At 33.8% G+C, this 13,090-nt stretch overlaps 1 protein-coding gene across 1 annotated transcript in view; it reads left to right on the top strand.

Annotated features, from left to right (window-relative positions):
* Nucleotides 1-13,090, top strand: part of LOC113376684 — an 85,527-nt gene that overhangs the window by 70,917 nt on the left and 1,520 nt on the right. Inside the window, exons 12-19 of the mRNA XM_026616695.1 lie at nt 7,632-7,811; nt 8,733-8,920; nt 9,894-9,967; nt 10,039-10,076; nt 10,162-10,260; nt 10,523-10,591; nt 11,050-11,145; nt 12,977-13,089. Of these exons, the coding sequence (XP_026472480.1) occupies nt 7,632-7,811; nt 8,733-8,920; nt 9,894-9,967; nt 10,039-10,076; nt 10,162-10,260; nt 10,523-10,591; nt 11,050-11,145; nt 12,977-13,089 (857 nt within the window). The remainder of the gene's footprint in view (nt 1-7,631; nt 7,812-8,732; nt 8,921-9,893; nt 9,968-10,038; nt 10,077-10,161; nt 10,261-10,522; nt 10,592-11,049; nt 11,146-12,976; nt 13,090) is intronic.

The raw sequence follows: 13,090 nt of genomic DNA, 5'->3' as shown, positions 1-13,090 counted from the left end.
ACTTGAACGGTCGAGAATTCATAAAAAAGCTAATCGAATGATTTGGCAAACAAGAAACTTCTTCGGAATAATTATTTAATTTCAATGTTTTTCTAATATCTGAAGAACGAATTATTTTTGCCGAAGAGTTTGTTTATTTTAACTTCCCGTAGGGTAAGTTATAGTAATCGCAAAAAATCGATAATGAAAATCTTTTCGTTACGAAGGTTTATAATATTTTGGTATACCTTAAGAAAAATTCATGTATGTGTGTGTGTATGTATGTATATATGCACGGATACAAATTTTCGTCGACGATTTCGTGAACACGGATCAACCAATTTGAAAAGTTCAGAAAACATTTGATTTGTATTGGTGGGAAGACGTGGTGATTAGTTTTTGGCAAAGGCAGGACCAACCGTTTCGAAGATACGGAGCAAAAAGTTCCAAAATGGTAATTCAGTCTTTAAGAAAATGGAACGTCCGATTTGAATGATTCAAAGAACTTTATTTGTATTAACAAAATCAAGAACGGGTTAAATTTTTAGAAAGGCAAATCTTGCGGTTTTGCAGATTCAATAAAAAAAAAGTAAAAGCAAAGCCATTTGGTGGACAAAAAATTATCATTAGACGTATGCATGTCAAATTATCGATAAAGATTTTATTAATAAGTACAAATTTTGTTTACATTACTATGCGTTCAGTACCAATGTACGATATTTCGTCTCTAAGCAGCTAACGCAGCGTGATTGCTTTGAAAAAAGGTTCGAAATGTTCAACAAATTTCAAAGTATAAAAATATTTCAAATAAAGAAAAATCTTTTTTTTTCAGTTTTCAAATTTTTTAAAGAATTTAAATTACGGCACAGAAAGTTTCAGCAATTTGCCTTAAGGCACGATGCCATGCACCACTAGTCAACTTTAGTTGGAAATAAAGGGGGGCCTCGCAAACGAATTTCGCCGACGCCTACGAATGGTCTGGCGCCGCCACTGTATATATATTATATATATATATATATATATATATATATATCTTATATATAAAAATGGAGCTCTCTTTCAAATGTCCGAATAAAACTCGAAAACGGCTGAATCGATTTGGCCAGTCTTAGTCTTGAAAAATTCGTGCCAATCCAGAGAATGTCCAAAAGGTGAGAAATTATTTCAAATCCGCGTAGAAACTTTACATTTATAATTTGAAAATTTTTGTAGAAGCGTAATTTAAATAGAACAATGGACGGTGGCAATTTCGTGAAATGTCAAACGCTTTTGACAGATGATGTTCAGTTACGTTTAATAGGATGTTTTACGCGAATATTTACGACAATATAAGTCGAAAGACAAAAAAAAAACTTGGATTGGATGAATTTACCATGTTTTCTATAGAAAGTATATAAAACTTCCAGTTTGATTGTATTGACAAAATATCGGTAATTTGGAAAATCCATAATAAAAGCATTTTCTTTCCGTTAGTAGTTTTTTAGTATTAGTTAAAAATGTAATTATTTTGTAAAATACCTTTGAATTAAAATAAGGTTTTATTACGCGAATATTTACGACAATATAAGTCGAAAGACAAAAAAAAACTTGGATTGAATTTTACCATGTTTTCTATAGAAAGTATATAAAACTTCCATTTGATGTATTGACAAAATATCGGTAATCTTGAAAATCCATAATAAAAGCATTTTCTTCCGTTAGTAGTTTTTTAGTATTAGTTAAAAATGTAATTATTTTGTAAAATACCTTTGAATTAAAATAAGGTTTTAAACGTATTTGCCACCTGACCGTTCCCAAGTTACCCCGCCTATAGGGTAAAAAGGTGCCGATAACGAATTTTTGAAAGACATAAAAAATACATTTCTACAATGATGAAGTAGATGGCAATTTTACTGAACGTAGTCAGATAATTGTTTGTTAATTCATCGAATGTTACTTGAAACTTCGTAACTTAAAAATTTCAAAAAAAAATTGAAAAAAAAGATTAAAACAATTTTTTTCCAAAAGCAATGTTTTGTTAAAACAAGCAGAAAGTTCTTTGAATCATTCAAATCGGACACTTAGTTCTCTCAAACTGCCATTTTTGTACATTTAGCTCTATCGGAATATCGGAGTATCGGAGTATCGGAATGTCGAAATATCTGAATATCTGAATATCTGAATATCTGAATATCTGAATATCCGAATATCCGAATATCCGAATATATGCGGACTTTCTATTTATCCGAATATCCGGACTTTCGGTTATCCTGCCGGACTTTCGGTTATCCGGACTTTCGGTATCCGGACTTTCGATTATCCGGACTTTCGGTTATCCGGACTTTTCGATTATCCGGACCTTCGGTTATCCGGACTTTCGGTATCCGGACTTTCGGTTATCCGGACTTTCGGTTATCCGGACTTTCGGTTATCCGGACTTTCGGTTATCCGGACTTTCATTCATCCGGACTTTGTTATCCGACTTTCGGTCATCCGGACTTTCGGTCATCCGGACTTTCGTTCATCCGGACTTTCGATTATCCGGACTTTCGGTTTATCCGGACTTTCGGTTATCCGGACTTTCGGTTATCCGGACTTTCGGTTATCCGGACTTTCGGTTATCCGGACTTTCGGTTATCCGGACTTTTCGTTTATCCGGACCTTCGTTTATCCGACTTTCGGTTATCCGGACTTTCGGTTATCCGGACTTTCGTTATCCGGACTTTCGGTTATCCGGACTTCGGTTCATCCGGACTTTCGGTCATCCGGACTTTCGGTCATCCGGACTTTCGGTTATCCGGACTTTCGGTTCATCCGGACTTTCGGTTATCCGGACTTTCGTTCATCCGGACTTTTGATTATCCGGAATCGGATTATCCGGAATTATATATATATCATAAATGTAAATTAAATCCAAAAAGATGATGTCACCAACACTTTTCCAACTTTTAGAAGTTTTTTCGGGTCCGGAAAGTCCGGATAATCGAAAGTCCGGATATCGAAAGTCCGGATAATCGAATTCCGGATAATCGAATGTCCGGATAATCGAATGTCCGGATAATTGAATGTCCGGATAATCGAATGTCCGGATAATCGAATGTCCGGATAATCGAATGTCCGGATAATCGAATGTCCGGATAATCGAACGTCCGGATAATCGAACGTCCGGATAATCGAACGTCCGGATAATCGACGTCCGGATAATCGAACGTCCGGATAATCGAACGTCCGGATAATCGAACGTCCGGATAATCGAACGTCCGGATAATCGAATGTCCGGATAATCGAATGTCCGGATAATCGAATTCCGGATAATCGAATGTCCGGATAATCGAACGTCCGGATAATCGAACGTCCGGATAATCGAACGTCCGGATAATCGAACGTCCGGATAATCGAATGTCCGGATAATCGAACGTCCGGATATCGAATGTCCGGATAATCGAATGTCCGGATAATCGAAGTCCGGATAATCGAATGTCCGGATAATCGAATGTCCGGATAATCGAATGTCCGGATAATCGAACGTCCGGATAATCGAATCCCCGGATAATCGAACATCCGGATAATCGAATGTCCGGATAATCGAATGTCCGGATAATCGAATGTCCGGATAATCGAATGTCCGATAATCGAATGTCCGGATAATCGAATGTCCGGATAATCGAATGTCCGGATAATCGAATGTCCGGATAATCGAATGTCCGGATAATCGAATGTCCGGATAATCGAATGTCCGGATAATCGAATGTCCGGATAATCGAATGTCCGGATAATCGAATGTCCGGATAATCGAATGTCCGGATAATCGAATGTCCGGATAATCGATGTCCGGATAATCGAATGTCCGGATAATCGAATGTCCGGATAATCGAATGTCCGGATAATCGAATGTCCGGATAATCGAATGTCCGGATAATCGAATGTCCGGATAATCGAATGTCCGGATAATCGAATGTCCGGATAATCGAATGTCCGGATAATCGAATGTCCGGATAATCGAATGTCCGGATAATCGAATGTCCGGATAATCGAATGTCCGGATAATCGAATGTCCGGATAATCGAATGTCCGGATAATCGAATGTCCGGATAATCGAATGTCCGGATAATCGAATGTCCGGATAATCGAATGTCCGGATAATCGAATGTCCGGATAATCGAATGTCCGGATAATCGAATGTCCGGATAATCGAATGTCCGATAATCGAATGTCCGGATAATCGAATGTCCGGATAATCGAATGTCCGGATAATCGAATGTCCGGATAATCGAATGTCCGGATAATCGAATGTCCGGATAATCGAATGTCCGGATAATCGAATGTCCGGATAATCGAATGTCCGGATAATCGAATGTCCGGATAATCGAATGTCCGGATAATCGAATGTCCGGATAATCGAATGTCCGGATAATCGAATGTCCGGATAATCGAATGTCCGGATAATCGAATGTCCGGATAATCGAATGTCCGGATAATCGAATGTCCGGATAATCGAATGTCCGGATAATCGAATGTCCGGATAATCGAATGTCCGGATAATCGAATGTCCGGATAATCGAATGTCCGGATAATCGAATGTCCGGATAATCGAATGTCCGGATAATCGAATGTCCGGATAATCGAATGTCCGGATAATCGAATGTCCGGATAATCGAATGTCCGGATAATCGAATGTCCGGATAATCGAATGTCCGGATAATCGAATGTCCGGATAATCGAATGTCCGGATAATCGAATGTCCGGATAATCGAATGTCCGGATAATCGAATGTCCGGATAATCGAATGTCCGGATAATCGAATGTCCGGATAATCGAATGTCCGGATAATCGAATGTCCGGATAATCGAATGTCCGGATAATCGAATGTCCGGATAATCGAATGTCCGGATAATCGAATGTCCGGATAATCGAATGTCCGGATAATCGAATGTCCGGATAATCGAATGTCCGGATAATCGAATGTCCGGATAATCGAATGTCCGGATAATCGAATGTCCGGATAATCGAATGTCCGGATAATCGAATGTCCGGATAATCGAATGTCCGGATAATCGAACGTCCGGATAAATCGAATGTCCGGATAATCGAACGTCCGGATAAACGAACGTCCGGATAAACGAACGTCCGGATAAACGAACGTCCGGATAAACGAACGTCCGGATAAACGAACGTCCGGATAAACGAACGTCCGGATAATCGAACGTCCGGATAATCGAACGTCCGGATAATCGAACGTCCGGATAATCGAATGTCCGGATAATCGAATGTACGGATAATCGAATGTACGGATAATCGAATGTACGGATAATCGAATGTACGGATAATCGAATGTCCGGATAACCGAACGTCCGGATAATCGAACGTCCGGATAATCGAACGTCCGGATAATCGAACGTCCGGATAATCGAACGTCCGGATAATCGAACGTCCGGATAATCGAACGTCCGGATAAACGAATGTCCGGATAATCGAATGTCCGGATAATCGAATGTCCGGATAATCGAATGTCCGGATAATCGAATGTCCGGATATTCGGATATTCAGATATTTCGACATTCCTATACTCCGATACTCCGATATTCCGATAGAGCTAAATGTACAAAAAATGGCAGTTCTTGAGAGAACTAAGTGCCCGATTTGAATGATTCAAAGAACTTTCTGCTATTCAGATATTCGGATATTCGGGTATTCGGATATTCGGATATTCGGATATTCCGAGATTCGGATATTTCGAGATTCGGATATTCCGAGATTCGGATATTCCGAGATTCGGATATTCCGAGATTCGGATATTCGGAGATTCGGATATTCGGATATTCGGATATTCGGATATTCGGATATTCGGATATTCGGATATTCGGATATTCGGATATTCGGATATTCGGATATCCGGAATATCTGAATATCCGAATATCTCTAGAAATTGATCAGAATATACATTACTTAGCAAAACAACGTTTGCCGGGTCAGCTAGTCTTATATATAAAAATGGAGCTCTCTTTCAAATGTCCGAATAAAACTCGAAAACGGCTGAATCGATTTGGCCAGTCTTAGTCTTGAAAAATTCGTGCCAATCCAGAGAATGTCCAAAAGGTGAGAAATTATTTCAAATCCGCGTAGAAACTTTACATTTATAATTTGAAAATTTTTGTAGAAGCGTAATTTAAATAGAACAATGGACGGTGGCAATTTCGTGAAATGTCAAACGCTTTTGACAGATGATGTTCAATTACGTTTAATAGGATGTGTTACGCGAATATTATTTATTTGTGATAAATTTGTAGTAAGTAGTTTTGTTTGTAGTTTTATTTATATACAAAAACGTTAGTAAACGGGCCCCAAGTGTTACTAGAGACTCAAAATATAAACTTTTTTGATATGTTAATATGAAAATGCATTTTTGGCATATTTTTCTCAAACACGGTGCTCTGAAAGATCTTATGTATAAATACATGCTCATTGGTATTTATAAAACATTTTCTAGGTTATATATTATTTTTATTTATGTTATTTAAATTCAGAACCTAAATTTGGTATCGATCAAATGGACCTTTTGTCGAATAACATTTTTCCAGTTATAATTTTCCAGAATTTATCGCAGAATAGATAGTAATATATGAAGGTCCGGGGTTAAAAAGGCCAACCACCGATTTGTCAAAAATCAGTAAAGTTAAGCATTGTTTAACAACAATATTTGAAAGTAGAGAAAAAAAGATTTATAGCCAGCTACAAGCTTGATTTGAAAACGGTAATCTTTGAAATGGGGGAGATAAACGGTAATCTTTGAGAACCCATAATAAAAGTATTTTCTTCCGTTGGTAGTTTTTAAGCATTAGTTAAAAATGTAATTATTTTGTAAAATACCTTTAAAACTATAATAAGGCTTTAAATCTGTTTGCCACCTGCCCGTTCCAAGTTACCCCGCCTACAGGGTAAAAAGGTCTAGATACCAAATTTTTGAAAGACATCAAAAAGGCACATTTCTACAATGATGAAGTAGAAGACAGTTTACTGAACTCAGATAATTGTTCGCTTGATATGTGTTATTTGCTGTGATATAATTGTTATGGTTTTCACAATATAGTTTACATTTGCTCAAAGTCAAATTGGACCTTTGTGCCTCGCCCTGCTCTACATATATACTTTATATTAAATTTACTTTTTTTCGCCGAATGTTACTTGAAACTTTTCAAAAAGCAGGTAAAAAAAGAAATACTTTTTTGAATTTTAAATATTTATTTTCTATCTCTTCTTGCAAAAATTTGAAAATTTTGTATAAGCTCAGTAGTATTATTTACAATTATACACAAAATCCAGAATCCAAAAAGAATATGAAAAACTTGAAACGTAATTAGTAAGCCGAAAGACCAAAAAAGACTCGGATTGAATTATACGATGTTTTCTATAGGAAGTGAATTAAACTTGCAGTTTGATTGTATTGACAAAATATAGACAAACTAATGGGGTTTAATGTTTTTATGATACTTCATTGTATATAGCATTCAAACATCCTTATGCACTTAAAGTATTAATATTTTTGATTCTCTAGAAATGGTTTAGAATATACCTTATTTAGCAAAACAACGTTTGCCGGGTCAGCTAGTATATATATATATATATATATATATATATGAAAAATATTTATAATAACTATAATTCTAATTGAGAAGAACTGGGTTGAAGTTTCCGATGCAACCCCAGACACTGACGCACAATACGATACAGAGAGCACGCCTTTTGAATTCGAGAATCCCCAAGAGGCTATATTTCTTTCGGCGCCTGATCTTCAATTGGATTTTTTAACTGATTCTAGCGACGAGGAAACTGCACGTGCTAATTACCCGAACGAGGTTAGTTCTCCACTTCATTGTTATATTAATGTTGATAATTATATTATATAAACAATATATATATATATATATATATATATATATATATACGAGGTCTGTTCAAAAAGTACCCGGAATTTTCGTTTTTTCAAAAAAATATTTATTTATTCGTCTACATTAATGTGGTCCCCTTCAAAGTAGTCCCCCCCAGATATAATACACTTATGCCAGCGTTTTTTCCAATTTTCGAAGCACCCTTGATATTCACTTTTTGATATGTCCTTGAGCACTCTCAGCGATTTTCTTCAATCGAGGAAAACCGCCGTCCTTTCATGGGTCTCTTCAACTTTGGGAATAGGAAAAAGTCACACGGAGCCATATCTGGTGAATTTTTGCACTTTGCAACACTTTATTTCATTTTTTACGCAAAATTTAATACAAATTCTTTGACTTTTCAATTCTTCCATTGTAAAAATCGCCGAGCTCAGAAAAACACGTCGAACCTTAACGACTACCACAGACAAAGTAAACAGTGAATATAGCTGAAAATTTCATCATACTTTAGGGGCATGTATACCAACACAATAAAAAAAAATTTTTTGACAATCAGACACTCCAGACCCGCGAAATTTAATTATTAGTAATTCCGGGTACTTTTTGAACACACCTCGTATATATATATATATATATATATATATATATATATATATATATATATATATATATATGAAATACGGTTTTGGATTTTGATTGAAATTTAAAAGCACCACTTAGCTAATCATAATTCACTAGAAGTTCATTTTGAAACTACGCTTTTTTGCAATCAGCATTTAAATTATTGAAACTATAAGAAATCGTTTAAAATTTTATTGTGTGCAACTCCAATAGTTAATCATATGCTATGTGTTAGCACACTTTCCATTGTTATTTTATCAATTTCAGTCCACTCCCATTGTAGTGGATTCATCTTTTGAACAAGATCGTGAAGATGCCAATGCCTTTGATAGCAGTGAAAGCTATGATAGCTGTGAAACCTGTGGAAGCTTGGGTAACTGTAGCAAGCACCACAGCCCTCAAGACACATCTGGAACAAGCTCTGAAAATAATGCTGAAAGTGAGAATGGTGATGTGTGAGTAATTTTCTTGCTATTAATATTGAGTATTTGAATTAAAATCAATAAAATTATTTATAGTTATTATTTTTTTTAACTTCGTGTGCGGTAAGTTATAGTAAACGCCCAAAAATCGAAAATATTTTTTTTTGCATATCTTTACGTTTCAAAGGTGTCTGAACATTTTGGCATACCCCAGAAAACGGTTGGAAGATACGAAGCAAAAAAATGTGCTGAAAATTCGAGTTTTCGAAAACGGAGCATTCGATAAAAATGATTTAAAAAAAATTCAATTTGTATTGACGCGGAGAAGTGCTGGTTAGTTTCTTGCAAAAGTAGGTTCAGTTATTTCGGAGATATGAAGCAAAAAGTGCATAAAATAGCAGTTATTGAGAGAACAGATCATCTGATTAGAATGATCTGATTAGAACATCTTGCTTGTGTCGACAATGTGAAGAAATAGTTTTTGGGGAAGGCAAAAAAAATTCTTTGGTCTCAAAATGTCATAACAATTTTTTTTTACTTTACAATTTTTTTTAAATATCGAAAATGGCCAGGATTTGAGCTAAAATTCTGATACTTGCTTGTATACTTGAAATAAATAATTTTATCTTTGTAATTTAGTTTGTATAATTATTATAAATATGAAATAAGGACCTTTTTATTTACTTTTTATGCGAATGTATATAAACGTCGTCGCCTAATTTATAAGTTTCTATATTTTGTCCATAAAATGGGAATAATGAAAGTTATAGTATTTATAATAGCCTATTTAAGTACATTTAAAATTCCTCGAATATTTAATTACGGTACGGAAAATTTCAGCAATTTGCCTTAAGACATGATTCCATATACCACTAGTTTAGATTTAATTTTGCAGTAACTTTTCGGTTGGATGTGGATTTCTAAACATTTTATTATTACGTGATATTTGAATTTATATTAATATTTCTTATAGAAATTGAATCATACGTATTGTGATTAATTTCAGGGCGGAGGTAACTGTTGAAAGACCAAAAAGTCCATTGCAAATTGAGCAACAGACACATGTTCAAGTTGCAAGAGGTATATAAAAATACTTTATGAAATATAAATAAATGTATATACTCAGCCTTCATATATTTTTTTAATTGCAGGACCAAGCCCAGATAGAATAATTCCGCCCAATCGTACAGTTAGTGTATACTTTTCTTTTGTGCAAAGATTTATATTTAACATATTAAATTTTTATATTATTGACTGTTTTATTTGCCTTTAAGATTGAAAATAACGTTTCGCCAAGACTTACGACTACAAATAATGTTCGTCAGCCCTACTTAGTTCATCAAAGAGAAAGAATGCGCCAAGAACGAATTGTTGTAAGTAAATATTATTAGTATAATTTCTAATACGAAATTTCAAAAGCTTAAACTGTTTCAAAAATATGTATTTATTAAATTTGGTGAAAATTAATTTTGAAGGCTCAATCTTAATCTTTAAGTATCAGATAAGTAATTTGACAAATGCACGAACAGCATGGTTATTCCTAAGGTATTCATTCTGTTATAAAACTTATTGAAATTTAATAATTATTATAAAATGCATATTTAATTTGTGATTTTAATAATTATTCAAAATCAGGAAGCACGCAGGCAAGCTCTCGCGCTGCATATGGCATGGATTGCATATGGTGCTGATTCTGAGGCTGAGGTAATTCAGAAATTAATTATCTTTTGAGGAAAACTTTTATTTTTCATTAAATTCCTGAAGGAGATGTTTGTTTTTGCGATAAAATCCTATTTGCTAATTTTAGGTTTTCTTAATATTTCAATCAATTCTAAATTGAATGTGACTAAGTTTGGAAAAAGTATGTCTATGTGTGTGTGTGTATGTATGTAAGCCGATTTTTGGCATTTCGTCGACGATTTCTAAAAAACGGTTGAACCGGTTTCAAAAATTAAAAAGCCATTTTATATAACTCAACAGGAACTAGCGTTGGTCAGTTTTCTCGACGATCGACCAAGTCGATTCTTTGTAATTAGCAGAAAAGAGTGTAGTTTTTTGTTCTCGTTTTATGCAACATTCTTGCTAATGCAGCTTGCCTTGAAGTAAAATGCTACTTCCAAGTAGTTCAAATTTAATTTTAATATTTGTATTATATGTTGTAGGATGTTGCAACAAGTCGGTCTCATTTCATCTCATATATTCGAGATATGATAGGGATGAATGTGCTGATGCAGGATGCGGAAGATGGTGCTACCATGGTGAGATACCTTCTAACATTTTTTTAAAATGTGAAGTGTTTTTAAAAGATAAATTATGATTTAATAAATTTGCTTCTGTTTTTTTAACTTCACTTAGGGTGACTTATAGTAATCACAAAAAAGTGAAAATTGATAATTTTTGCATATCTTTATCTTTTAAGAGCATCTGATCATTTTGGCATAACTTTGTAAAAATTGGTATATATACATATATATATATATATATATACTAGCTGACCCGGCAAATGTTTTGTCATCAAAAATATTTTGCTGCTTTACAGTGGTTTTTATTAATCAATACTAATTGGTCAAAATTTACTTAAAATTAAAATAAAAAGAACAATAAATTAATGTTTAGAATAAATTTATAAAATTTATCATAAGTAATCAAGTGATAATATTACTTATAAATGTATTCAAGTTGGCTGTGAAGGTTTTCTATTAGTATCTTTATTTTTCAATTCCTAACCAGCGATATTTAAATCATATGTATATATAAATATATATATATATATATATATATATATATATATTATATTATTCAAAATACACTGTTAGATAATTATCGTCATAATTACGAATAATTATAATGTATAATATTCTAAGCAAATTTGCTATTAACTAATTAAAACACCACCTATATTACTTTCAACATACACATATTTAATAAACACCATTATACAAACATACAATTAAATGCATAATATTATCCTAAAATTAAATATCACAATACACAAAAAATATACATTATAAATAATTCATTACATTACATACATTATTCAAATTTCAATTATTTACATGTTTCAACATCTAACATTCCATATAGCTGGATCATATATTTGCATTCAATTATTATTACTCAATAATAAATGCTTTTTATAAATCTAGTTTGAAACTAATTGATGCAAGATATTTTTAACCAAATCCTCTTTGGCCAACACAAATAAATTTTTCGGCGATCTCACACGTGAGCATTCCACATATAATTGTCTGTGCAAAAAACATTGATATTCTAAATTAAATCCAAAAACGGGCTTTGTTTGTCCCTGAGCCTTGGTGATATTTATCACAAATGAAAATCGTATCAGAAATTGTAACCTCTTGAATGGTATCGTGCAATCTGAAGGTATCGAAGGAATCCGATTCATATATGCCTGTCGGCCTGTATGCATGGTTACAAATTTTCATCTACAATTTTGGGTGCCAAATCAAACAATTTGAATGATTCAAAAACACTCGATTCCTATTGATAGAGGGAGACATGCTGATTAGTTTTTGGCAAAGGCAGCTCTAGCCATTTCGAAGATACGAGAAAAAAGTGCTAAAAATGACCATTTTTGAGAAAACGGAGCATTCGTTTTGAGTGTTTTTAAAAGTATTTTAATTTTGTTAATGAAATGAAGAATTAATTACATTTTTGCGAAGGCAGATTCAAAGGTTTTGGAAAAGCGGAAAAAAATTGCAAAAATTGACATTTGTTGGTTAAATATCATCTTTACAGTTATTATTATTGATTCATATACAAATAGAATTAGTTGTAATTAGGTAAACAGATAAAAAGATAACGAAAAAGAAAAGTGGACAGGTAAGTAGACAGCTAGACAGACAGATAAGTAGGTAGACGACGGGAAATAAATGTAGAGAAGTAGACAGGTAGACAGTTAGATCATATGTAAATTAAAAAAATATTGATTAAATCCATTGTTTACACAAAACAGGAAGTTCATGCAACTTGCCACAATGTAACTTACAACCAGATTTTTTGTAAATTTTGTATTTGGCCGATCAATATATGTCAATGTATCTAATACAATTTTATCCATTACTTTAGGATATTATTGAGCAGAATACGTGTAGATACATATACCAGAAGAATCTCAGTAATGATAACCTTGAGAAATGCACAATATGTCTTTCAGAATTTGAGGAAGGATTAAGTGTTAGG

The sequence above is a fragment of the Ctenocephalides felis genome, unplaced genomic scaffold (genome assembly GCF_003426905.1).
Source record: "Ctenocephalides felis isolate EL2017-DRISC unplaced genomic scaffold, ASM342690v1 CF-g0.4_SCAFFOLD_01886, whole genome shotgun sequence".
Lineage (NCBI taxonomy): Eukaryota > Metazoa > Arthropoda > Insecta > Siphonaptera > Pulicidae > Ctenocephalides > Ctenocephalides felis.
This window is presented reverse-complemented; position numbering and strand designations above follow the sequence as displayed.